Source organism: Pieris napi, chromosome 13, assembly GCF_905475465.1.
Source record: "Pieris napi chromosome 13, ilPieNapi1.2, whole genome shotgun sequence".
Taxonomy (NCBI): domain Eukaryota; kingdom Metazoa; phylum Arthropoda; class Insecta; order Lepidoptera; family Pieridae; genus Pieris; species Pieris napi.
Window position 1 is genome coordinate 12,225,970 of NC_062246.1, and position 26,630 is coordinate 12,252,599.

Genomic DNA, 26,630 nt, shown 5'->3' on the forward strand with positions numbered 1-26,630 from the left:
CGAGACAAAATCACTTTGCGACAAGCGTTACGTGGGTAACGCTTGTCGCAAAGTTATTTTTTTAAGAGAACTGAATTAGCCTGTATATCAACCAATTTGTTTCATTATTTTGCAATTTTCCTGGCATAAGAGTTATAAGTAACATTGTTTGATGACCTATTCCCGATTGTTTGTGAGAATTACCTATTAACGAAACAAACTCGGCATAGTTTCGTAATTCTAAAATATTGTGTTTGATTTGTGTTAGTAAAATTATACTCTTAGGGATAACAAAAAAAGGAAAAATATAAAGATATGATTTCGAGTTTTTGTCTGTATTCTTATTTTGTCAGCTGGTGTGATTTGTGTTATCTGCGTTTATTTTAATATTCGATAAAACCATAAAAACTTGAGAAGTAGAATACTTGACTATTGTAATTTATTAAATGGTAACATCGATGATGGACTCCGCGCGAAAATTATGATTCTAATTGGGGTTAGTAGTGAAACTTTACTTCGATTCCCGAAAAAAAAATCGAAGTTTTTTTTGACTAACTAAACTTTTGTTTTTAATGTTTGCATATGTGTAGGCGTTATTTAGAGCTAGCAATAGGACAGTGTTTAGTCTATATTTGTACGACCCGGGACGCATGCGCGATCCAGGCAGCTAGAAGCAGTTTCAAAATGGCTACCGCCTAACGCTGTCTCCCGATTGATTTTTTTATTCCATACGTTCTTACACCGGCTTCGACAAAAACACCGAAACGACCGCGATTTTTATAAATAAAACCTTTATTTGACACGTTCAAAAATAAATAACCCATTTATAATGTGCCAGTGAAGTTTGTGTTACCGTAATTTCAAAAATAGGTGAGTACTTATTCAATTATCTAAGTAATTTTCTTTTTACTCTCATATTATATACTGACCTACAAACAGTGACCTATAAAGATATAATGCGGCGTTAAACGCCGTTCCAATTTTGAATTTGACATTTTATTTTTTTTATTAATGATTCAATGACATAATAATCTAAAGAGGTTTTACCTAATTTTGTGAGGTCTCAAAATTATATATTTGTCCTTGTCGGGCCTGAATGAGGCGATAAGCATGCGCACTCTCTCAAACGATGAGATAATTTTTAATGGATCTAGGCGTGCCGTATACCTAAAAAAGGCGTTTACCCCAATGTATGTAATATATGATATTAAAATATCGTTAAAGAACTGTGAAACCTAACATACATGTAGCTTATAACCTAGAGTGGCACCGATTCCTTATGTCTGGTGAAATTTTCTCTTCCCTGAGAATCTAACCCACATATGCATGTAAATTATATAAGTAACGTTTAAACATAATCCATTTGATAAATATTCTGAGAGAATTACAAAAGAAGGAATATCTTTATCTCTCACGCCCTTACTCTTAAATCGCCACAGCAATTTCAATATTTGCTATACCAAATATCGAATTTGAAACTGAAAAGTCTTATATCAAACTTTTCCTCGGCGTATGTAGACGTTACTGTACCTCAATAGGTAGTTCAATAACTAGAAGGCTCTATTTGATTGGCGGCATTATAATATTTGTTTTAGATTAGCAGACTGATCATTACTTGCCAGAAATGATTAATATATCATTGTATATGTGCCATTGAGTTATTGTATAGACACACAAACATGATGACTACATATTTGTAAACTCAAACAAACAATATACATTTATTAAACACAGAGCATAAACAATTTCAATTATAATTTCCGCTCGCGAATTCTCTTGCTAATTAACAATAATAAAAACTTTAAAAACATGAAGTCTGAAAACTAAATAACATAAAACTCGTTCTGGTCGACGAATTAATTTTTTTAATCCGCAGTCTGTCTGGATCTGTCTGGATCCGCAGTTGGATAGTTAACTTGTTACATTCAAATTCATAATCATTTAGGTAATACAATGTTCACTTATGAACGTCAATAAAGTAATTCATATTAAATGCTTCTAATTTTACATTTAGTGCCAGTTCTCAAATGAAGGATGAACGGACGAGAAGAACTGAAGAACTGAATAAACTCTCCGCCACTCTTTTTGATTGCCAAGTTTTTTGTTTTACAAAATGTTTGTAAGGAGCTGCAACCATTACACCATGTTCCACATGACAACTTTAAATAATTAACTATAATAATAAAAAATATAAATATATAAACGAAAAAAACAAAGATTTGTCCTCTATCAGCAGGTGGCATGGAGAAATAGGAGCACGTACTTACATTCTCGTGGGAACAACACGCAAATACTTAGTCGAAATAACTAACATCACCGCAAACACTAATTCAAGTCCTGTGTCACAAGTCCACTAATCCAAGTGACTGGTACACCAAAAGTAGCACCCGTCACGAGTATGACGCATGGCCAGCCATCAGCCCCTATCGATATATTTTAGGGAAAGAGACAACCCAACGCATGGACGCCACTACAAGCATACGATGCGTATGCCCCATTTCTTTAGGACGGACCCATTTTGTCCTTCAAAAGAATTACCATACAACTGTGTATAGTTTTTCGCCTCAGATTGCATCGGTTTCCTTTTATTTTTTATCGTTAAATAGGCTATCAGTCAGATCTGACAGATGTCGATTTGTGGGTCTAAGACACGACCTTTTTCCTCACGATAAAAAGACACGAAAGCCGTGATTGGAATCGATGACCTCAGAGTTGGGAGTCCTATGGAAGTTGAATTTTGCGATCGATACACCCAAATTCCCTTAGCGAGATCTGTGAATATTTATTCAGGTACTATTGAGGTATTTATTGACTAAATCAATTCAGACAGAATACAAAATTCTACCCGTATCACCTCGACTTCCGTTCCACAACTAAGCGTTTTTAAGGCAGTTTTAGCTGTCCACTGAAGTATTTCCGAACTAATTCGACTTATGGTCTAAGAAAAGAGCGTGCCAATTCTTAAAAGGCCGACAACGCACTTTCGAGCCCTCTGGCAATGTATGTGTCCATGGGCGGCGGTATAGCTTAACATCAGGTGAGCCTCCTGCTCTTTTGCGCACTTTTATCTAAAAAGCATTGAATTTTTCAATTCTGATCAATTAAACTTTAACTGTCAAATTTATTTATGGGATTTGACATAAGGTTTATAGATATTTAATCTCATAAAAGGTTACACTAAATTTAAAATCTGTCTTCCTATGTGTGCTATGTGCATTCCAGCCAGTTCTTCTCTCCCGTTCTACGCCCTTGATTTGAGAACTGGCAGTAAATGTTAAATTAGACGCATTAATATGTATTTCTTTACTGACAAGTCATAAGTGTACATTATGTTACCTATATGATTAAATGATTTTTTACTTTTTACTTTTAGTACCAAGGTCTATATATCTAGACAATATCAGATATTGAATCTTCAGGTAAGCTATTAGTGAATACGAGAGTCATATCCTGACTCTAAGATGAAAATTAAAAATCTCTTGTACTACTGTGGAATAAATAAAATATGACGATAATTAGGGCTGTGCCACGTTTGTAAGCAATATTGTAACAGTTGTATATGTTGTTAATTAAATATTACAATTAAAAACGTTATCTTCGAACTTGGTTTTTTAGTCCCCTATTACGTTACTATCCAGGCGATCGGACAGATCCATGGCAGGAAACTCAAATAGGGGAGTGCCTATTCTCCCCTATCCAAGAAAGGGACTTTATTTACTAAGCTAGGTCTGGTGGGCTTGTCGTCTCCCTCCGGACTCGAGCGAGGACTACTGCCGTAAATATACTCAAGTTGGAGCCCGCTGGCAGCCGGTGTTACCTGTTGCCTCATTGGACTTTAAAACCAACTCAAAACATAAGCTATTCATTACTTCGACTTGACCACATTGTGTTTCACTATAAAAAAACATAACTTCAACTTTTACTTAACCTGCTGATCAATCCTCTTAAAAATAAATCAAATCAAAATAATTTATTCATTTAGGTAACACAATCTACACTTATGAACGTCAAAAAGAAATAAATATAAAAGGCTAAATTCTTCTAATTTTACATTTACTGCCAGTTCTCAAGGGCGTACATCAGACGAGAAGAACTGGCAATAAAGTTTTTTTGTTTAACACAATGTTTGTGGAGCTGCAACCATTTCACCATATTCCACGTTACATCTTAAGTAATTAATAGTTAATTAATAATTTAAAAACAAAGAGTAGTCCTCTATTAACAGTTGACATGGTGAAATAGGAGCACGCACTTACAAGAAAGATTTTTCTAAATTGGTCCAGACGTCTTCGAGCAACCGGAGAGCGTACATAAGAAATAACAAACTGGAAATCTCTTATTAAGAAGTTACTTACTTTTTGAAAGCTTTTTGCTACTGTACAGTAGCATGTTCTATCATTGCAAGCTGGCAGTAGTCAGCATAAACCTATTCACGGGTTATATGTACTGATAATCTTCTAAGTCTGTGATTCAATTATAATATGACGTCATTTGACTTAAGAAAATTCTTAAGTCCTTCAAGAGCGTGCCGACTTGTAACAGGCCGGCAACACATCCGCGAGCATGCAGAGTGAGTGCCTATGGACGGTGGTATCACTCAACATCAGGTGAGCCTTTTCAGCCCATTGCCCACCCTACAAAAGCTACTTATTTCTTGTCTACTGGTGAATTATGCGATTAGAGACTACCATCGAAATCCTTATTGAAGATACAGGGTGTGCTCGCCGATTGAAAATCTAAGCTTAACTCCTTTTAATCGTCTTCCTCATTCAGCTCATTAAGTTCGAATTTCAGTTCGGGCTTTGATTCCCAAATAAAACAAGCTACAGACAATGTATGATAGTTGGGTATTCTGTAGACAATAACGTGCCGTAACCAGTTAAAAGTGGTAACTCGTTTAATTTGATTATGTTTCCGTTGGAAGCGTCTAGTTAAAGCATGGAACGCGATCTACATTTTGACACGGTTTTAAATTTTAATATATAAAAACAGAAAATACTTTTTTCGATTACATATTATATTAAGTATGGGATTGTTGTCATATATACGGACCTAGAGAGTAAAAAGTATTTAAATCTTTAAAAAAAACCAGTTACAACCTTTTTCGGTCTGGGCCTCAGATTTCTCTATATGTTTCATGATCATATGTCAATCTAATTGTGTTGGTTATCAGCCTCCTGTATCTGAGACACGCCGTCGTTTTGTTGGGTGTAAGCCGAGCGAGCCAGTTTGCTCACGATATTTTCCCTACCTTACGAGCGACTGTTAAATGCGCACATAGGAGGAAAGCCAGGTCCAGCCGGATTCGAACCTACCACGAAGAAACCACTAGGCCAATACTGCTGCGATTTAATCATTTACTTTTAAATCATTTTTACTATTATTATTTAAAATTTAAATCTAATGCTTGGAATTGATTTGCTCCAGTTCAAACAATTTGTATGACTCAAAACATGGCGATTAAAAAGAGTGGCGGAGAGTTTCTTGCCAGTTCTTCTTGCCCGCTCTACGCCCTTGACTTGCGAACTGGTAGTAAATGTGATATAAGAATCAATTTAACTTCTTTTCTGTTGGCGTTCATAAGTGGTCTTTGTCTCTATATGAATAAAGTTATTTTGTGTTTGAGTTAACTTATATTATTAATTAGACTTAACAGTTACTTATGACATTTGGGTAACATATTTTAGATTTTGTCATATATCAATCTATATAATCCTTAATTTTTTACTAAATTCCGTTACCAAGGTGCACCATTATACAAATTAACAAAAACTATATTAAAACGTATTATTATACAATCAAAGGATTTGGAAATGAAGACATATCTTTGACATTATATAATTGTTAAGTTTTTTATCGGTTACATAACGTCGACGCTAGAAAATCGCATAACCAGTTTATTTTACTATAATAAAAATTTGAAACACGTACTTCAACATGCTATAATTCCAATTGACCGTCATTGCAATGTATAATTCAAATTACCTTTAAGTTAAACCCCCTTGAAATATTTTGTAACACCTCTTTTTGTTAAACTGGTTAATTAATTTATTTTATTATTAGTATTGCTTCAGCTACTAATAATAACAGTACAGTATACTCTTGATAATTTAAAACTCCAGACCAGAGGTAAATTTCTAATAACCAAGAGTTCAAAATAACAAGCTTTTAATTAACCACTAGGGTAGGATCTCCAGTAAATAAGAGTTTGATAATTCGTTATTTATTATTTCTATATTATTATTATGTATGAACAATTAAATACCATTAGTCACAAATTTTTATTTCGAAAAGAAGTCCGTAATCTTCGAGTGAGCGACTACAGACTATCATTGTCAAAACAAATTAAAAAAAAAACAAATGACAGGTCTGTGTATTATAAACACTTCAAATAATAGTTGAGGCCCGGACTTCAAATTATCGCACGTTGACAAGCAAGATACTATTGTTTTAACTTCAAATTAGCGAGGGGACCAATTAACATTGGTTTTGAGAATATCAAATTATCGAGTGTCGACTAATATATAATAATCAAAGTGAATACACATTTACCAAAAACGTAAATTTCAATAACAGTTTAAAAAAAATATATATATATCAAAATAAATTAGAAAATAATACAGGTTTACATATTTCTTTTTCCGGATATCAAACCTCTAACCATCTGCGACACGACGATTTGACGACGTTGACAGATTCACGTGCGAAATGTAGGTCACTAACACTTAAAGTTCAGTGTTCGCCTAATATTAGATTGCTAGGGATGTCATTCGTTTAAAACAATATTTATATCTATATGTATTCAATAAGTAAGAATTCTGTATAAATCAAAGTGTCAAATAGTAATTTGTTGTAAATTTATATAATAGAAACCAATATTAAAATTTCAAAAGTTTGTATGTAGTGTAAAAGTACGACGAATTGTATTTGTTAAGTCTTACAAATCGTTAATTTAAAAGCTATATTTATATGGCTGATTTTGCGGATTTCTATAATTAATCGATCGAAATGTACCACTTTCTTTGCAAATAAACGATTTATTTATTTATTTACTTTATCTTGATAACTGGAATTAGGTTATCTTATCACCAAAATATATTTAAAATCGTGCAAACAGGAAAAATTGTATATGTAATTATAAAAATAATTTAACGTTAAGTCACGTAAAACCAAAGAGCAACTCACTGTTTAATAAAAAACCTTAGGTAATAAATTATCTTCACGCCCAGCGGACGGCGGAGGTTAAAGTAAGTAAATATACCTGTGATTTGTATTATATAACATGTTTTAGCTATGATTATATTTGTCAGTAGTGCCAGGCTATATAAACCGTGACTCCATGTTTTGAAGTGAAACTTCTTTAGGCGCATGAGGGTAAAATTTTTACGGAACGTCACGAAGCGGTGCAGCGTTTTTGTCGATTTTTTTCTATAATAAAGATGTGCTAGTATAATACTGTAGTGCAATTATTCATACTTGAACACCAATGGTGTTTTTAATACATATCAATATCATTATTATTTTATTAAGTAACAGAATTACCATTTTTTTTGTTGGTTTTGTATTTTTAAGGGCACAGAACTAAGACCTTTTTGCTAAGACCCAGTTGGCTATTTTAGAAAATGTGGACATAAGTTAGCAATTATGATAATAATTAATTTGTTATATTATTTGGTAATTGTTACCACATTTATGGTGGTATTTCTATATAAATAACAACTAATTTTAGTTCTGGTTTTTAAGTAGTTTTAGTATCATTCATTAATAAAGAAAGACTGGCATAATTAAATTATGGGATTTGGGCAGTTTAATTACTCAATAATTAATTTACAAAGAAATTTCACTTCTGACATGTGTACTTTGTACGCACGCACTTTTTTTTAATGCAAAGGGGCAGGAGGCTCACCCGACGTTAAGTGATAACGTTATTTTTTTAATCGACCTAAGTAACTGTGAGCTATTATTGAATGAATCTGATGATCGATACATACATCTGTACATCTGGTAATTACGCACCATACTTTCTAACGATACTCGTAATCGAACGTACGTAAACGGCGAAAGACGTAGGTACGTTTAGAAAGGAGACAAGATTCGATAGGATTTTGTCAGACGAGAAAGTTAGTTCACGCTTTTACTTTGTATGAACTGCAGGGTTTCAAGTAAATGTAGTCGCGCTAGTCGATGGTAAAAATCAGTGTACAAAGTGGCAATTTAATAAATGGCTTCTTAGTGCCGAAATATAGTGAAGAGTGACAGCCCTAACTCCATTCCCGCGCCTTATAATGTAAGGATATCCTCATTTGGCTAATATTGTTTATATTGAGAGAAAAAATGCTTCTTTGTATCTGTGCGAAATGAATTTTGGGCTTTTTTGGCCCCTGATATTGTTTTTAAAGATCCAAAGCAAAATAAAGAGTACTTTTAAAAACTCATGCGGTATACGAATTTCATTTCTATTTTATATATTTCTGTGCCAACCAGGAATTATCAAGGGTTCAGGAAGAATCTACCTGAGGATCTTTGGGTAACGCATAGTGCTTACCTTAACCATGAACTCGAATTCATTTTTTTTTAACTCTAACGGAAATGCTTTGAAAAGATGAATGGTCTTCAGCATCTATTCGAATTCACCAAATTGCTTTTCAACAGTATAAAATTATACTAATAATAAGTCTTGAGGAATCGCACCCCATAATAGATTCGATTTATATTAAAAATATTCCGACGATTCCAGACTCTCACGCAGTTAAAAACACCAAGTAGTCGCTAAATTTTAGCCTACCCAAAGTTATATAGACACACATATATATACATATACAAGTGAAGTTACGCGACCATGTATTGGGACATATTTATGCGTGTGTTTTTCTAATAATATTCATTTATAACCAAATTGTTTCATACCAACCGCCTTCTACCAATAGTTTAGAGTTCCGAGTGATTTATGCCTTTTATTTTTTAAGTAAGCTATAAAGTGAACAACATTTTTGTAACGTCATATATTTATGAGTCGTGGTTTCCGAAATTAATAACGGATAGGTATCGCAAGACAGCGAGGAAATGCTGCCAGCGTTAAAGGTACACTGCCATACGTGCCAAACCTTTTAATTTTGTTTTAATTTTATTTTTATTATTACGATGTAGGTTAAGAAAATTGTAAATACTGTATATTTGATTATCTTTAAAAAAAAATATCAAAAACATGTTTTACTTTTAATTGTTTCTAAGCAGCTTTTCGAAATCGAAATTCTTAATAACCCTACAAGATAAATCAATCTTATAAAGATCATTTATTATAATACCTCCAGTTGTTTTTACTTTAAACATTAAGATGTAACTTTCTTTATTATAGAAGCGTAATGTTTATCTTTCTTCAGTGCGCCTGCGTTTCTCGTCGGGAAAAGAAGTGTGTCATATAAAATTGTGATTGGGTACGTAACCAATATCAATATTATTTTTAATTTCATTTATTATTCAGCAGTAGTTCTTGAATTAAATTATCAATGGTAGAATATATAATATTTGTAAAGAAAAGTGTAACTCAAGACGTTCAGTTATTTAAGAAGGAAGTTATAGATTGGGCAGTGAATCCTTTAGCATACGGTGTGGTGGAAATTAAAACGTAAAAAAGTTTGTACGTAGCGCATTTGTAATTTAAAACCATAAGTAGAGAAATAAATTAGGAATTCAAAGAAATAATGCTTTTAAATTAAATAATTAACTGCGTGCTTTTAGGTTTTTTGATTTAATTTACATTTTTCGATACAAACCAACCAATAGGTAAGCTATTTTTAACCATAATGTGTGAGACATACGAATTTCGTTTTCGAAAGTAATTTGAATAGTTAAGTTTTACGTTTATACTGGTCATTTTGTGAGTATTTTATCTAGTTTTAATTTATTTATATCAGAAAAATACGAATACTTTATTAGACTTCGAAAATGTTTTATTTATTATTTCTTTCAAAAAATTATTCTGATTGATCCATTTTTCTAACAAATACAATTTATGTGTTTTGCGTACTTTAACTATTTCCTGAAAGTATGTCGACGCTAAAGTTTATCTCTAAAAGGCTTGTCCAACAGGAAATTTTGTGCAAGAAAACCTTATCTATTTGATTGATTCACTTTCTGGATAAGCACTGATAAACGATTCGGTCATTATATTATATTTTTATAATCGTTATAAAACGTTGCATAAGCTAAATTCTTAATAACAGTGAAAGTAATGACAAAACTTGAAGAATTGTTAATAAATACGTGAGCTATCAATAAATTAATTCATAATTTAAATTTATATAATGAATATACACTATTTACAATATTCTTAATCTAAATAGTAATAATAATAATTAAAAATTAATAAATAGAAAATTAAAACAGATTTAAAAATATGGGCCCTGTTGCAGTGTACTTTTATACTTGTACTACTATATTTGTTGTATACTACTAAGAAATAGACAAGTAACGAATGAAAAGATATTAGAGTCTTTAAAATTTAAATTTGCCACAGGGACCAAACTTTTAAAATTTGTTTTAATTTTTTATTATTACTTTTAGGTTACGGAAATGGAAAATACAAATACGAATAATGTAATAAATAAAATAATATTCCTATTTACATAATGCTAAATGTATAGTTTGTTTTGATTTGAAATTACGAACATTTCTAATTTTATAGACTTTCGCGTTGATGAACGTACATTACACAATACACATCCTTCCAAACGTTTTCTTGAAATATGTATAAAAAATGCCCAAATCAACTAATTCTCTTTTGATAATTGAATCCCGGAATTATGGAACTTTGACTTAACCTATAAACTTCTCAGCTATGAATGAATTATTTGTAATTTCTCCGACTTTCACTGACACACTAAAATGATTTGTCACAGTTGGTGACTCACCATTGGCTGACAACGCTACAACATAGCCACGTTGGAAATGCACGTTTCAGACCCTAATGGTATGCAAACCGCCACTGGCTCACGTGCTGGTTTTTAATGTGGTTGAAGGTCTTCGGTTCGAATAACTGCAAAAATTTGTAGAGCAGAAGACTGAACACGTACTTTTATCGCATATTAGTTCAGGCACCTCTCATTTGAATTCGCGATTATAACGGATTCAATAGTACTTAACCGGAGCTGAATATTCGGTAGTGGGCTGATTAATTTTAAAGAACGCATTATTACGTGCCTATCTGATACCTAATCCACTGTTTTGCTAGTATTTTTCCTGTATTATTGCATTTTTTTCTGTAGAGCAGGCGTAGTGGCTTTAGCGTGCGACTCTTATACCCGAGGTCGTAGGTTCGATCCCCGGCTGTGCACCAATGGACTGTCTGTCTATGTGCGCATTTAACATTTGCTCTGACGGTGAAGGAAAACATCGTGAGGAAACCGACATGTCTTAGACCCAAAAAGTCGACGGCGCGTGTCAGGCACTGGAGGCTGATCACCTATTATATTAAAAAATTATCATGAAACAGATTCAGAAATCTGAGGCCAAGACCTAAAGAGGTCACGCCACTGATTTATTTAATTTTTATTATTGAATTTTTTGTAGCATTTAAATCTACCAATATGGTCATATATGTAAGAAAAGATAGCTTGTAACATATACTGTAGATATATTATATAATATGTAGTAAACTTCAATAAATAAATATATTTAATGCAATTGTAAAACAATAAGCAGGTGAGTGCTCTGCGTGTACATGTCGGTTTTAGGGTCTAAGACATGCCGATTTCCTCGCGATGTTTACCTTTACTGTACGAGAAAGTTGGCACACAAAAAGTTGGCACATAGCAAAATCCATTGGTCCACCGCCGGCCAGCCGTGATTTGACCTCTGAGTTGAGAAAGGCTTATGCAATCGTAAAATTTATTAATTATAATTGTGGAGACGCGACCGAATTATCAATCTTATAGTGGTACGCCGACAATTTTATCGTAGTAGAGGCGCTAGGTCAGAGACCGAAGAAGGTAAGCAGCTGCTTCCTGGTCTGCCTGGACCTTTTAAGACGTAGGATGATACAGGGACTAATTATAGCAGAAGATTATGTAAAATAATTGTAAATTTATAATAATACATAACTTCAATCCGGTAAAAAAGTGTTTTCTTTAGCAGAAGATTACATAAACATTTTGGCTGTATTTTTTTATAATCTGTGGCTGGAAGAGATTAATAGCCACACGGCAGTCTACTGACAAATTGTTTTTTTTAATATTGCAACGTGTAAATATAATCTTAACGCATTAAATAAAATAAAGCCTAGTTTTTGCTAAGGTTTTATCGATATTCAGTAAAATGCGTTATACCTAGCAACATGTTTTGTATAAGCCACACAATGCGATTTGCTAGGTCACAATACTGGGGAACTAGGTATTATATTTAAGGCTTTTACATACGAAACGTTTTTTAAACAATTCTTTTGAGTTTATGGTGCGCTAAATTGTTTATAAAATTTAAAAAAGCTTTAACGCACAAATTCAGTTTAAAAAAATACATATGCTCCATGATAGTGGTTATGATACGCATATTTTACGTAATTATGGAAAAAACAGAAGAAAGAGAAAGTTATTTGTCTATTAGATGCTTTGTTTATTTAAAGCCTTGGTTAAGTTGAAATATTTGCATAACAGTGAACTCTACTAAGGAACGATTCCTGGAAGTAGCGCATCTGAATAGGTAAATTAACTAAGGGAAATTTTCAATTAAAAACTATGGAAGTTTGTATTGGATTTTTGGCTAACAAAATTGCCATATGTCTTTGAATTATTTACTTATACACGCGAGTAACAAACACCTAAGTAATATAATTTTGATACTGATTAATAAGATAAGATAACTCATATAAAAAATAACCAATCTGAGATATATTATATAGAAAACTCTAGCATATGACCAGCCTTATTCAATGTGGGTTGAGTTACAATGTCACTTCCTAATAATAGCTTATAACACCAATACAGGATTATTGCGAAACGTAGGCGTGATATTTTAAAAATATCGCCATATTTTAAAGAGTTTTGATGAAAATCTGTATAGAGAAGTGTTTTTCACTTCGTAAGTGAATGAAGTGAAGCACTAGTACCACCTAAAAACCTATGGAGCAGGTTATCAATTCGACGTTTCTTTTGTGTGTATACTACGCTAGTACTACAAACGTAGTAAAAACGTACGTAGTTAATTGTAAAATAATAAACGGCTTAAATATAACAGTGTTTCCTCCAACTTTGATTTTGATCCCTTTGGAGTAGAGACATCGGCCGTGGGGTTTAAGTGCACAGGCACTCTCTAATTAATGATTTAAGTTGGCGCCTGGTAGATAGTACCGGTGACCCCAGAGCTGGTACTTTCCTGGCTCAACGAATAAGTATCGCAATACAGCGAGGAGATGCTTCCAGCATTAAAGGCCTGCAAACAAACTTTTTAAATTCAAATAAGTTTTCTAATCATCTATTTTAAATTATTATTATTATTACTATCTAGGTTAAGAATATTGTAAATACTGTAGGTATATTTGTGGGTTGGAAATAAATTCCTACATATAAAATTAATAGGATAGTACCCTGTCTCTCTATAAAAATAATAACTTATCGTTTAATACATTTCTTTAGGTAGTGAAAAACAATTAATACAAATAAGTTATTTACTGCGCTAAAAAATATTAAGATAATCAGTAGGATGTTATAATAGGAACTTAGGCCGGCTAGAGATATCCTGAACCTAGAATATTCTAAAAGCATTGAAAGCGCTGTCAAAAATACATGTGAGATTATCTAATATATAAAATTCTCGGGTCACAATGTTCGTTCCCATACTCCTCCGAAACGGCTCGACCGATTCTTATAAAAAGATTTTATGCATATTCAGTAAGTCTGAGAATCGGCTACTATCTTTCTTTCAAACCCCTTAATGAAATCCCTAATTTTTTATTTTTATTTTTTATGAGACAGCATACAAAAATCCATATAACCCCTAATTTTCAGCCCCGAAATCAACCCCTATTGTTTATTAAAGAAGATAGATAGTTATTTTTATTGGACTAAAAAAAGTAATAATATACATGACAAAACAACGTTTGCCAGGTCAACTTGTATATATATTAGATATATGTATGTATATATATATATATATTAAACTTTTATTATTAAACTTTTTGGTTCAAAAAAAGGAAAACTGACAAGCTGCACCCTGGAGTATATAGATAATACAATAAAATGTCAGTTTCGTATCGATTTTATCAATTATTATCTATGAATTGCATGCATTTTACAAAAATACAATGTCGCTCATATATCCGAAATTTGACAATTTATAAGGAATTTGTGCAGAAAATAATAAAATATTTTAACATACTATGTGAGTATTGTGTTTAGTGTGTTGTATGTAGAAAATGGGTAATTTTGTTGCGACATTTTTGTAAAAGTTTTTTTTTCTCTTTGGCCTTTGTTTCTACTACCTCCGTGGCCTAGTCACGCACTTGATTCAATTTCCGGCACTTGACATAGCACCATCATATACTAACAATATGTTAAATATGAAGAGAAAATCGTTAGTGGGACAGTTACTATACGGTTCTTGGGTCATCGGGGTGCTTTAAATAATGGAAGATTTTAGTTTTACTATGTATTAACCACTCGCGTACAACAATAGAATTGAAGCGAAATAATGAATATATAATAATAACGAATGAATGTAATGTAACCGTTGAAGAGAGTGCCTACGTCTATACTCTCGGGGCGTAACTCCGACGATTTAGGAATTCGCCACGCTTACAAAACTAAGAAAGCCTGAGTGAGCAAAATGTACAGCCTTGTATCGTACCGACACAATAATGTGTCTACAACATATCTTCGTGGTAATCGATTAGCTTCAATATTTGGATTTCTTAGATAGCGAAAATTCACACGAAGAGTGTCTAGTCTAGTGGTTAACCGTGCAACACTGATCTCGTGCCTTAAAACCACGGTTCTATGGGCAAAATATCATGAAGAAATCGATCAGGGTTTTCCCAAGTCTTATTATTATTATTTATTTATAAAATGTTCATAAAACCATGGGGATAACTAAACCCTTGAGGGTTCCGGGACTCCTCACATATACGTCAATGCAATTTTGATAAATTTCTGACCTTGAAATATAATAGAATTATCAAAAAATAGATATTATCAAAAAAGTCCGATTTCCGATTTTTTACTGTTCAAATAATCTTATCACTCAATTGCCTGTAAATGATTCTAGGAATACTCATAATACGATTTATCGCATTTAATCTACGCTATGATATTTCTGTAATCGCCGCCCGCCTATATATTTAATATCTTATAAAAGATTAGGAATAATCACATTTAACAAATAAAAATGAATGTATACATTTATCAATTGTTTTAAGCCTGAGATGAAAACAGAGATTTGAGAAGTCAAACACTACCTCTTCATCTCACAGGTCCATGTTAGAGGAACCTCATGCAATATGTTCTTTTACAGATGGCAGGTAGAAGGCATGAAGTGAATTGAACGCACACATAGCATAACCGTTATCAAGATGGCCTGCCTTCCCTTCCCGAGCCAGGAGTATGTGCCCGTCGCCGAGTTTTACGCCGAGAAATCTATATTTGTCACGGGGGGCACGGGATTCATGGGAAAGGTAAGAAAAACCAATCAAAGTTTTAACCCACGTTCATTTAAGGGGGTTTAGTCGTACTAGGCGTAAACCTAAGGGGCAGAGGCAAACGAATCAATCGCTGCGTGCAAGCACATACCTTTTTAACACTGTACATTATATGTTTAAGAGAAAGTCAATTATATATTCAAAGTTATAATCATTGTTAAACAACAATAAAATTTCCTTTTTACTATTATGTATTTTCAAACCCAAACTCAAAATAACCTTATTCATATAGTTCACCAAGTACACTCATAAACGTCAACAGAAAAGATAATAAATTGATTCTAAATGTAAATTTACTACCAGTTCAAAAGTCAAAGGCGTAGAGCGGGCAAGAAGAACTGGCAAGAAGCTCTCCGACACTCTTTTTAATCGCCAACTTTTGAGTCAAACAAATTGTTTAAACTGAAGCAAATCAATTCTAAGGATTATTTTTTTTTAAATAATCGTCAAATTTATAAAAAGCAGCATTGATTAATTTACGTTTAACGAGAGTTTTGAATTTATTCAATGATAATTATCTAATTTCGCTTGGCAGTTTGTTGTAAAAACGACTACAATTTCCATATAAGGAGTGGTTTATCATCTGGAGCCTGGTTGGTCGTACGCTTAGGTTTGTTCTGATTTGATTCTTATTGGTGCTCCTATTTAATATGAACCTTGGGTGGCAGGAATTTTATCTATAAATATATTTTACATAATATCATTTGTATCAAGTGTAAATGATATCTATATATAACCTGAAGAAATGAGATGGAAACAGGTTCTCGAATTAAACACGAGACTAAGTGCGTAGATTTCATTTGACTGATTTACAATTTCCAGGTGTTAGTCGAGAAATTGTTGCGAAGCTGTCCCAAAATAAAGAACATATATTTGTTGATGAGGCCTAAACGGGGCCAGGATGTGGCGTCACGGCTTAGCGAACTTACACAGTCACCGGTAAGTTAAAAACTATTTCGTTAATCTCCGTTACGGAGGGTTTTATTTCAGAGAGCAGTTCGTCTCAGAGGCGTTTCTAAACAGCCTGCAAACATGCTTAATGACGTTCATAATCAAATATATTAGGTCCTTACATATGAAATTGGCGTTTTGTATGGGAGGAACAAAAAGTATTTTTATTTTTAAATAAAATGTATTTAATTAATATTTTAATAATATTATGTACCAATGCTATCTGTTCATATATAGCATTGGTACATATTGGTACGTTTTGCCATCTTAAAAGTAGTTCATTGATTCCTTTACCCAAAAAGTTGAATTTTTACCTTGCAAAAAGTTATCCAAATTTCCAAAAAAAATTTAATCTCACTGTTGGAGCAAGGTCCGGGGAGTACGGTGGATGTCTTAGATATTCCGATTGAAGCCCATCTGATTTGGTAGCAGTCTGTTGTGCAGTGTGTGTGTGTGTGTGCAGTTTAGTTGTCGTGAAGCAGCAGTGGCCTAGAGCGATTGACCATCCTTGGTTGTTTAGCAGCGTCGAGGCAGAATACAAATATCCACCCGTATCACCTCGACGTCCGTCGTTCCACAACTAAGCGTTTTTAAGGCAGTTTTTGCCCGCACCACCACTATGTGTAACCAGCTAACCACTGAAGTATATCCGAACCAATTCAAGAAAATATTGTACCATTTCATAAAAGACCGAATGCGAAAGCCCATGACGATTGCCATGCCGATTTTAATGTTAAGTATTTACCCGCGCGGTTTCTTTTTTGTGTCATTAGCGCTACGATTTATATCTATTGAGAGAAGTGCATACAATTCGATCGGCTGTGGCAATCGGAATTCGTAGAGTAGCAGGTTATTCAATATATACATCCGTACTTCTGATTAGATTCTTACGGCGTGATTCAAGTTTTCGATTCATACAAATTTGATTGTTTCTATTATCTGACGTTATCATAACGTTATTGAATTTTACTTATCACTGTGCAGTTCACTGTACGAATTCTTTAGTGAAACATATTAATCTTAATGAGATATATGTCACTTAGGAATGTAACTTTTTAATACCAAAGGCGCTACAACCTTTTTTAGTTCTGGGTCTCAGTTTTTTTTATCTGTTCCGTGATGATTTCTATAGGCATATATAGGAATTTTTGAGTCTACGCCATGCCGGTTTCCTCACAATGTTTTACTTCACCGTTCGAGCGATTATTAAATTTGCACATAGACAGTAGGTGCATAGGCGGGGATCGAACCTACGACCCCAAGCTCTTCATGTAACTTTTTACCGGTGAATAAATTAACGAAATCGGTTAGATATGACCATCTTTTTCTTAAACTCTTTTTCAGTTATTCGAGACATTAAGAAGAGAGAGACCGCAGGAGTTGACCAAAATAGTTCCGATAGTGGGGGACATTACGGAGCCGGAGTTGGGCATCAGCGCTGCCGATCAAACCATGCTGTGTCAAAAGGTATTTCCGGTTTTCATAAGTTATTCAAAATTACATTTTTATATTGTTTAAAGAACTTTATTTCTTATTACAAAAAGGAATGTATTTTATTTACATGAGAAACTTAATATGTATATACGAACGAGATACATGTCACCATCAGCCGTCTACTAGGCTCATTCTGATTATTGCCCTTATGAATTGGTTAAATTGGTTTTATGGGTTCCGTTTCACGCACATGATAGATATCACGAACTAAATGCCAAATTAATTTTTATTTCTTTTTTGGCAGGTGTCAATAGTTTTCCATTCAGCTGCAACTGTCAAGTTTGATGAGAAACTGAAGCTATCGGTAACCATCAATATGCTGGGAACCCAACAGTTGGTTCAGCTGTGTCATCGTATGCTAGCTTTGGAAGTAAGTGACTCGTGCTTACTGCTTTGCTTTGCTTGACATTTGTGTATAAAATTTAGTATCACACATTGAATGAGACAATCAATTACAAGTTACAAGAAAGTTATTAGTGCGACTCATGGCCATGTGTAATACCTTTTCAGAATCCCTATTAAATGCGCCAAGACTTGTTATACAGAGTCACTTTTCCGTAGAGTATTTTATTTTTCACAGTGGGGTCCGAAGTAAACAAAAAGTTATAATTTGACACATTTTTATATCGTATAACTTAATATTATCTTTAATATACTCAATAAACAACGATAAATAGTATGTCTAACACAAGGACTCATCAGAACCAATCTAGTGGATGTTATGAAAAAGACAGGATGTAGATATTTTTGAATTTTAATAAGAAGTAGTAAAAAAAGTCAGTTTTCTTATAAAAACGCAAAATAAATTATAACTCTGCAGGGGTTGAGCTTAGGGACCTCCCGTAGAACAATTTTTTGCAGCTGATGATCTCATCTATCCCCTAGTTGCGTTTGATCCACGACTTTTTGACCACCCTGTATATATATATATATATCACCATTGCTAAAACAGTACGTAGTAGTCACCTACTACATTTTTTCTAGTCATTGAAAATACTGTGTATGCGCAAAATAAGCATCTAAGACACTGAAATAGCATTAAATAATTGTTTATAACAACAGATTCCCTAATATATTGCAGGCCCTAGTACACGTTTCTACAGCGTACTGCAACTGCGAGCGCGAAGCTGTCGAGGAGAGAGTGTACGCACCTCCAGCGCATCCGGAACACGTAGTCACACTGGTGCAGACGTTGCCAGATGATCTTGTCGATAGGATCACGCCGGATCTAGTCGGTATGACCGGACCGGAGTCCAATGACAGTTATTTTTAAGAGTGAAACTAAAGATACAATTTTCTTTAAATGTTATTATATTATTTTTTCAATTAAGCAGTGTCCAATAAACAGAACTTTGGAAGATTTGAAAGATTTTTAAAAAATGCTACCATGCTGGACTTACACTCGCAATGCTTTTCTATAAATACTAATTTATTCGGATTATTGGTTACTGGATTTTGAAACATTTAGTACAGCCTTGCGATTCTGTAACTCACGGTTTGGCATTCTGATAAACAATAAACTACAAGGTCCCTCCTTATCAGAATGCCAAATCGTAAAATGACTGCTTTACGACTGATTTGAGCGCGACCGCCGCTGTGAAAACCGTTGTGAGAGTTCGAAAAGTGAGTTACAGAATCGCAAAGCAGACATTGAGTAATAGCCTGATTAACTGAGATATGGTTAGCGTCGATAAAGGGATTTTTTGTCCTCAGCATATATGTTTCTCGTGCGTAAGCTAATTAGCGTAATTTGTTTGTGTAGGTGACAGACCAAATACATATACATTTACCAAAGCATTGGCGGAAGACATGCTTATCAAGGAATGCGGGAATCTGCCGGTTGCCATCGTCAGACCTTCGATTGGTGAGCATTTCTTATTTTCAATTTGTATCACAGTAACCCCTTAGTTTCTCCCGCCGAAGATTAAAGGGAATGGAAAAAGATTTGCAACACTTACACGAGTTTTATTTCATTTAATGTTTCATTCCAGTGCTGTCCTCTGTCAAAGAGCCAGTGAAAGGATGGGTGGACAACTGGAATGGTCCCAACGGGATAATTGCGGCGGTTGGAAAGGGTGTCTTCAGGTCTATGTTGGGCACTGGGAATAAGGTGGCAGACCTGGTTCCAGTGGATACTGTGATTAATCTGATGATAGTCTGCGCTTGGAGGACGCATTTGAGACGGTAAACGCTACATTCTCTTAAGTTAGGGTAAGCGATAAATAGTGTGTGGCTGAATTAACTTGGACTGTGAAAATTTATTTATTTTAATATTAAAAAAAGTAATTAGCGTGGTATGTATAGACATATGTCAATTAAACTAAACTAGAGTTACAATAGTCTAGAAGAATATAGCGTCATTTTGGCAAAAATTTTAATGAGCTTAAACTTTGGTTTAACTGAACTTAAGTTCAGTGATTGATCAGATTAACCATTAGGCAACTTACACATAGATGCAATTGAGTCCAAGAAAGCCTTCGATCGGGTGTGGCATAAAGTGTACAGAAGAAGTTAGCTGGAAGCTTCGAAGTTTCTCGAAGCTTCCAGCCTATGGGCTCCCCGAGATTGACTTAGTATGCGACTGGATCTTCAGCTATCTAGCAGATCGGAGTATCAAGGTCGTCATGGATGGAGCATGTTCCGACTTTAAACCGGTGAAATCTGGGGTCCCCCTTGTGGGACCCACAAGGCCTATCCCCGACTCTATTTCTTCTGCATATCCAAGATATACGTTGCAACTTGCAACCTTAATTAGACTAACTAACTAAGAGTAGGTACGTGCGCGAATTTTCTCACTCCTAAAATATTTAAGTACTTAACAGATATCAATCTAAAAGTGTCAACTATGTATTTTATGTTTTTAATAATTTCAGTGGCGAAGGGGTAGTGGTGTATAACTGTTGTACCGGACAACAGAACCCCATCACGTGGCGTCGCTTTGTCAAGACCAGCTTTAAATACATGAGAAAACATCCTTTTAGTGAGTATACCGTACAGTCTTTAATTACTTGCCGTATGTTTTTGTATTTTTTTATTAAATTAGCTTGAAAAATGTTGTCATCCAATACCAACAAGATACAATATGAATTGCAGGTGGCCTAGTATGGTACCCTGGAGGAGACATCACGAACAATCGTCTCAAACATCGGATTCTGATGTTACTTCAGCATCGGGCACCTGCAGCTCTCTTTGATATCCTCACTGCTGTCACGGGAAATAAACCTTCGTAAGCCAATTTATTTAGATACTAAGATATTATGCTTGCGATAATGACCCATCTGGTCGCCAAACTCCAAAAAAGTATATTGTTTTTTTTTTAATTTTTCGTCATCGATTCTTGAAGTATTGAAAAAATATATGGTGTAGTTGAGTAGTGTATGTATTAGGGAATGCAATCCCGATCCCGCGGGATTCTGATCTCGCGAGATCCCGTGTAATTTTTCGGGATCAATCCCGAAGCACAATATGACGAGATCCCGTTCGGGATTGACGGGATTGGGAGATACTGATTTAGTTAGTGCAGAACATACGTTGCGTTTCATGATTCGAAAGCTAGAAGACCTAAAAACTACTCTCTCAGAAAAGTTGGTCTCTTCGATGATAAATCCAAATAATTTTCAAAATGATTTGGAGCAATGGAAAGGCAACGAGACTTTCCAATTGCCAAGCAAATATCGAAATAGAGATTAATAGAGAGTAGTAGTAGGAATATGTATAAGTGCTACTGCTACACTAACTAATACATCACTTTAATTAGAAGAAACTCTCCGAGTCTAAAAGTCCTTTTACACGTGTATCCACAAGCTTAGACAAATTAGAGTCAGTAATAAAAAAAGAAATGGATTTATTTGAGTGTAGAGGAACAAGGGGGCGATTTTTGCAGTTTACATAATAAAATTGCTTATTCACGCTGTAGCCAACCAGTGATGAGTTGGAGAGAGCATTCTCAGCAGCTGGGTACATCGCAACGAACATTAGATCCCGGTTATCAGAAAGCATTCTTGATACACTTTTTTTTTTAAAAGTAACTTTCAAAACTATATCTACTTTTGTTTTGATTATGTTTATGTTAGTAAAACTGTTAATTATTAAGTTAGCCTTAGTTTTCTTTCAAATAATAATTTGTTTTAATTAACGTCATTATCACAAAGAAGCAGTTTTTATCGTATTCAGTCATGTGAAATTCACATTTTTTAAACTGGACGAGATCTCGAAAATCTCGGGATCCCGCTGAATTGATATTTCTAATCCCGCGGGATCTCGAATTTACGATCTCGAGTCGAGATTGCATTCCCTAGTATGTATCCATTTTGAAAGATCGATACACGATTTAAATAACTTCGCTCGATTGAAAAAAATCCAAATATAGCCAATTTTTGACACTTTGGATTCATTTTATGACGAAAATGTAAATGCAAGCCAAGTAATCCAATTCAGAAAAAAAATTAATAAAATTACATTAATTTAATGTTTTACATAAGAATTGTTATTACGGGCCTCGCGCCCAGCTCTCCACTGCGCCCCGCAGTCCACCTCGAGACACTGACACAGCAATTCGTGCTGGGATAGGGTCTTAAGCACCCAAATGATATGAGGTAGTTCTAACCCCTGTATTTTTTTAGAATGATGCGCGTTCAAAGCAAATTAGAAAAGGCCTCGTCCTGCTTAGAGTATTTCACGACGCGGCAATGGGCCTTCAGCGACGACAACGTGAAGGCTCTCTGCACCTATCTCTCGCCTCAGGATAGGACCACTTTCGACTTCGACGTCAGCAATATCGACTGGGACGCGTATATCGAGTCGTACGTTTTGGGGATCCGGAGGTTTCTCTTCAAGGAGAGCCCCGAAACGTTGCCAAAGTCGCGAGCTATTTTATGGCGGTGAGTTTTTTTAATAAAGGGTATCTATACAAACACTGTAAGTGAAAGTTGTGGCTCTACATATTGGACTGCTTATGGCGACGTTAACTTACCGTAGTAACTGTTGGGTGCGGCAGAGAGAGAACGAGAGTATGTGCCGGAAATGAGAGCTTTAAGAAGTATGTGTGGTGTAACATTGCGTGATAGGATAAGTATTACATGAGCAGTGTGTGTTAAAAGGGGGCGTAATGACAAGGATACGAGATGAGAAGGAACGGATGAATGAGAAGCGGAAGTAGGACATACAAGGCAACCGTGGGTGGTGAAATCGGGTTGGGTAGGCCTTGTCGTACCTGGACCAAATCCAGGAGGTACTAGAGAAGGGACAAGTTAAAAGTACTCATAAGCGTCAAGCATAAAAATAACGCCACTGATTGACATTCTCTATTCAATACGGGCAGGGCATATGTTAAACATTCCCTCCTAGAGGTGTTAACTAATACAACATTTTATTTCCTATTTTACGTTAAATTAGTACTATTTTAATATGTTGAATCCTTCGTTTCAGGTTACACATAGTTCATACTTTAACCAAAGTGGCGACAGTTTTCATCCTTTGGCGATTTTTGTTCAGCCGCTCGAATGCTCTTCGAACGCTTTGGTATCGAATCTGGGACTTATTATCTAGAATTGCCCGCCTCCTACCGATCGCCTGATGCTTAATATAATATTATTAGGGGCTTCTGCATTCTAATCGATTTTGTTTCACGCTGTTTCCGCGGTTAGCTCAGGAGATGGCGCCGCTTAGTCTGTGCGACTTTTGACATTGACGGCTTGACAGATTATTAAATTTATATTTACGTCGGAACTTATCTTTGTGAATGACCCGTAATTGTAGAATTTGTTAACGATTTAACTGCCAACTTGATTTCCTAAAATCTAAGTAGAATTTATGATTTTCGTCCTTTACTAATTTTCTAACTTAATTGACAAGGAATAAGGTTGAAAGTCGCACGGTATCTTTCTCTTCCCAGCTAAGCCTTTAATTCGTTACCTTATTGTTACAATGTAACGTTAATTAATATATTTTGTAACAACACTCGCGTCCGTCTAATTTGGGACGATCATAAAACGTAATTTCTAAATAAACCATTAATGACGAAACGAAATTTAGAAAACTGTTCACAGTAAATATGTTTTATATTTATTATCTGAATTTATGTCAACTTAATGAAAAAGGCATTTGTGGACTTCCCAAGTTTTTCGTGCGCGAGTATATATCAGCTCAATACGTAATCAATTAATGGTGAATTAGTTCAAAACTGTTATTAATATAATGTACAATAGTAAAAAATAACAATCCATTACACTTGTAAGTTCTCGAAACGTTCTTAACCTCCGTTAGTCTCTGCGAATTTTTCATAAGATGTCAGTTTTTAGGTACAGGAACGTAAAATGTAATGTCAAATGTCCTGCGGGGTTATTCTCGGCAATTGAAAACTTTCCACGCGGAAAGTGTCAGCTGTCATATTCCGTACCATATGTTTGTCTTTTGCTCTTTCCGTTCGGAATTCGTTTCATTGTGTTGAATAATTCTCCGTATTGTATGGGCACCATTTTGACTTGGCGGCGCAGAATCTTAACTATTGAAATTGCTCTTTGCCTAACTGCTAACTGAGATCTTTCCAAGCTGTCATGTCAAACTATTTTGATAATTCATTTGTCCGGTTTCAAATGTTACTGACAGTGTGTTCGATACTTATCTAAATGAATTGTCAATAATTACCGTTTAAATACTTGAAATACACTGTTAACTTGGTAGTTGTTAATACATTAAGTTTTAACTTAGCCCCGTTTTCATTAATTTCACAATTCATTCATAATTCGTGTCTTTCTGGCCATTTGTGTTTACGTGGTGATTAAAGGGGATAGATTAGCACTTTTCTGTTAAAAGACTGATTTAGTTTTTATGGCCGTGTTTGAAGGTAGGGTTTAAACGCGAATTAATTCTAAATCGCCTATTTGTGTACCTATTGCATACAGACCGTAATTATTATTTTCTTGCATAAAGCTACACTAGAACACACTGTCAGAAAAATATTGGGAATAGCAACCGTTTTGACTTGGCTATTTGAATAGCTTGATAGGTTTAAATTTAAAGTTGTTAGTAAATTTTTTTATGTGCTAGACTCGTAGGGAAATTAGGAAATTTTTTGATATTGATCTAGAAACTACTGAATGCTTGTCTTACCTTGTGGAATAAAATTGACGTTTGACAGTAACTTTTAACCCGTCAACTGTCATTCAAAATATTAAGTGATCGGCTTACAAATTGGCCATTGATAACCATAAGCTCAAAGTTAGTGACACAAAATTAAAAATGTATTTAAAATTAAGAGACTTGCGCATGTGAGGTTGCAATGAAAATTGGAAATTTTAAGTTTTGAAACATTGCTTAGTTAATATGTAGAAGTTCAACGTTCAATGTTTCCAAATGGAAAGTGACGTGGGGCCATAGACAAGAATGAAGTGGCTAATGCTTGGTCACGTTAGGGAGGCGTTAGTGGTTCACACCCGTGGCAAAGTTTCTTGTCTACGGCCACCAAGGCGTGTGTGTGATGTCATGACATTGTGGTATTTAAAAATAATAAGTATAAAAATCTTCCCTTTTTCTATATGGTGCCCAATTTTCTGCTTCCAAAGATTTATGTTAATGACGAATTTTTAGATTAGAAAGTGACGCTTAATAATATTATGTTATTTAAAACTTGGGATAATGAATAATGTTTAGAAATGTCATATTTTGTCCTGCCCACAACAAACTTGCATTACCCTATCATCGGGATTTAATGTTTTGGTGTGTGTAATTAATACAACTTACAAAACTTACTAAATTTGAATGATGGACAAAGTAAGGCTGGATTAAGAATTATTTTATTGTGATAGCTCTCGTCCAATGTTTTGTCTCATTCTACGGACATTTAAAGGATAAAGACAAGACACAATAATGCGAATTCTTTGCAAGCATTATTGTGAAGTTTGTTGGTGTGATAAATAATTTTATCTCTTTCTAACAGTTAAAGTACGTAAGAGATGGAACTATATGAAATTATGCTAGTTTTCCTATATGAAATCATGGTTTAAGACAATTGTGCCACATGTCGGGCTGATTCGGCTTAGCCACTGGGGAAGTATACAGCACTACATTTATCTAGTCCTTATTCAAATCTTTCTTGTTATTTTCCAAAGAGTTTTGATATTTCTTTTAGATCGGACATTACTTAAGAACTCAATCTGGAATGTAAATCGAATTCAATTATCTCTATCGTTGAGCGTAAGGCAGAAAAGGACAGCAAATTTTATCGATATAACCCTCGTTTTATTAGTAAAAACTCATTAACACAAAGACTGAAGAAATCTGAATGTTATGATTAACAAAATTTATTTTATCACCATATAAATTCGTTGTAGGAACTTGGTTTTTGTAATGTTTTAGAACTCCCGAATAACAACCAAAAATTCATTATTTTCGCATTGACAGTGTAAAAATACCCACGCAATATGAAGTAAGTTGTACTGTTAAGTAATGCCTAAGTTTATACAAAATGTTGATTAGCATTTTTTCTTAATGATAAGTCTATCGCGATAGCTTTCGATTCGTCACA

The 26,630-nt window shown here is 34.4% G+C and overlaps 1 protein-coding gene across 4 annotated transcripts; it reads left to right on the top strand.

Annotated features, from left to right (window-relative positions):
* The first annotated feature begins 639 nt into the window (after positions 1-639).
* Positions 640-26,484, top strand: LOC125055224 (putative fatty acyl-CoA reductase CG5065). Of its 4 annotated transcripts, none has more exons than XM_047657580.1 (12): positions 640-849; positions 15,478-15,637; positions 16,484-16,600; positions 17,957-18,079; positions 18,351-18,476; positions 19,188-19,341; positions 19,869-19,970; positions 20,098-20,290; positions 20,980-21,086; positions 21,200-21,332; positions 22,729-22,986; positions 23,534-26,484. In XM_047657580.1, exons 2-12 carry the CDS (start codon positions 15,536-15,538, stop codon positions 23,679-23,681), a joined length of 1,563 nt encoding a protein of 520 aa, XP_047513536.1. In that variant the 5' UTR covers positions 640-849; positions 15,478-15,535; the 3' UTR covers positions 23,682-26,484. The 4 variants fall into 4 exon arrangements, with proteins under 4 accessions (XP_047513536.1, XP_047513538.1, XP_047513537.1 ...); XM_047657582.1 differs by lacking the exon at positions 640-849 and adding an exon at positions 8,117-8,266; XM_047657581.1 differs by lacking the exon at positions 640-849 and adding an exon at positions 9,343-9,413.
* The last annotated feature ends 146 nt before the right edge of the window (positions 26,485-26,630 follow it).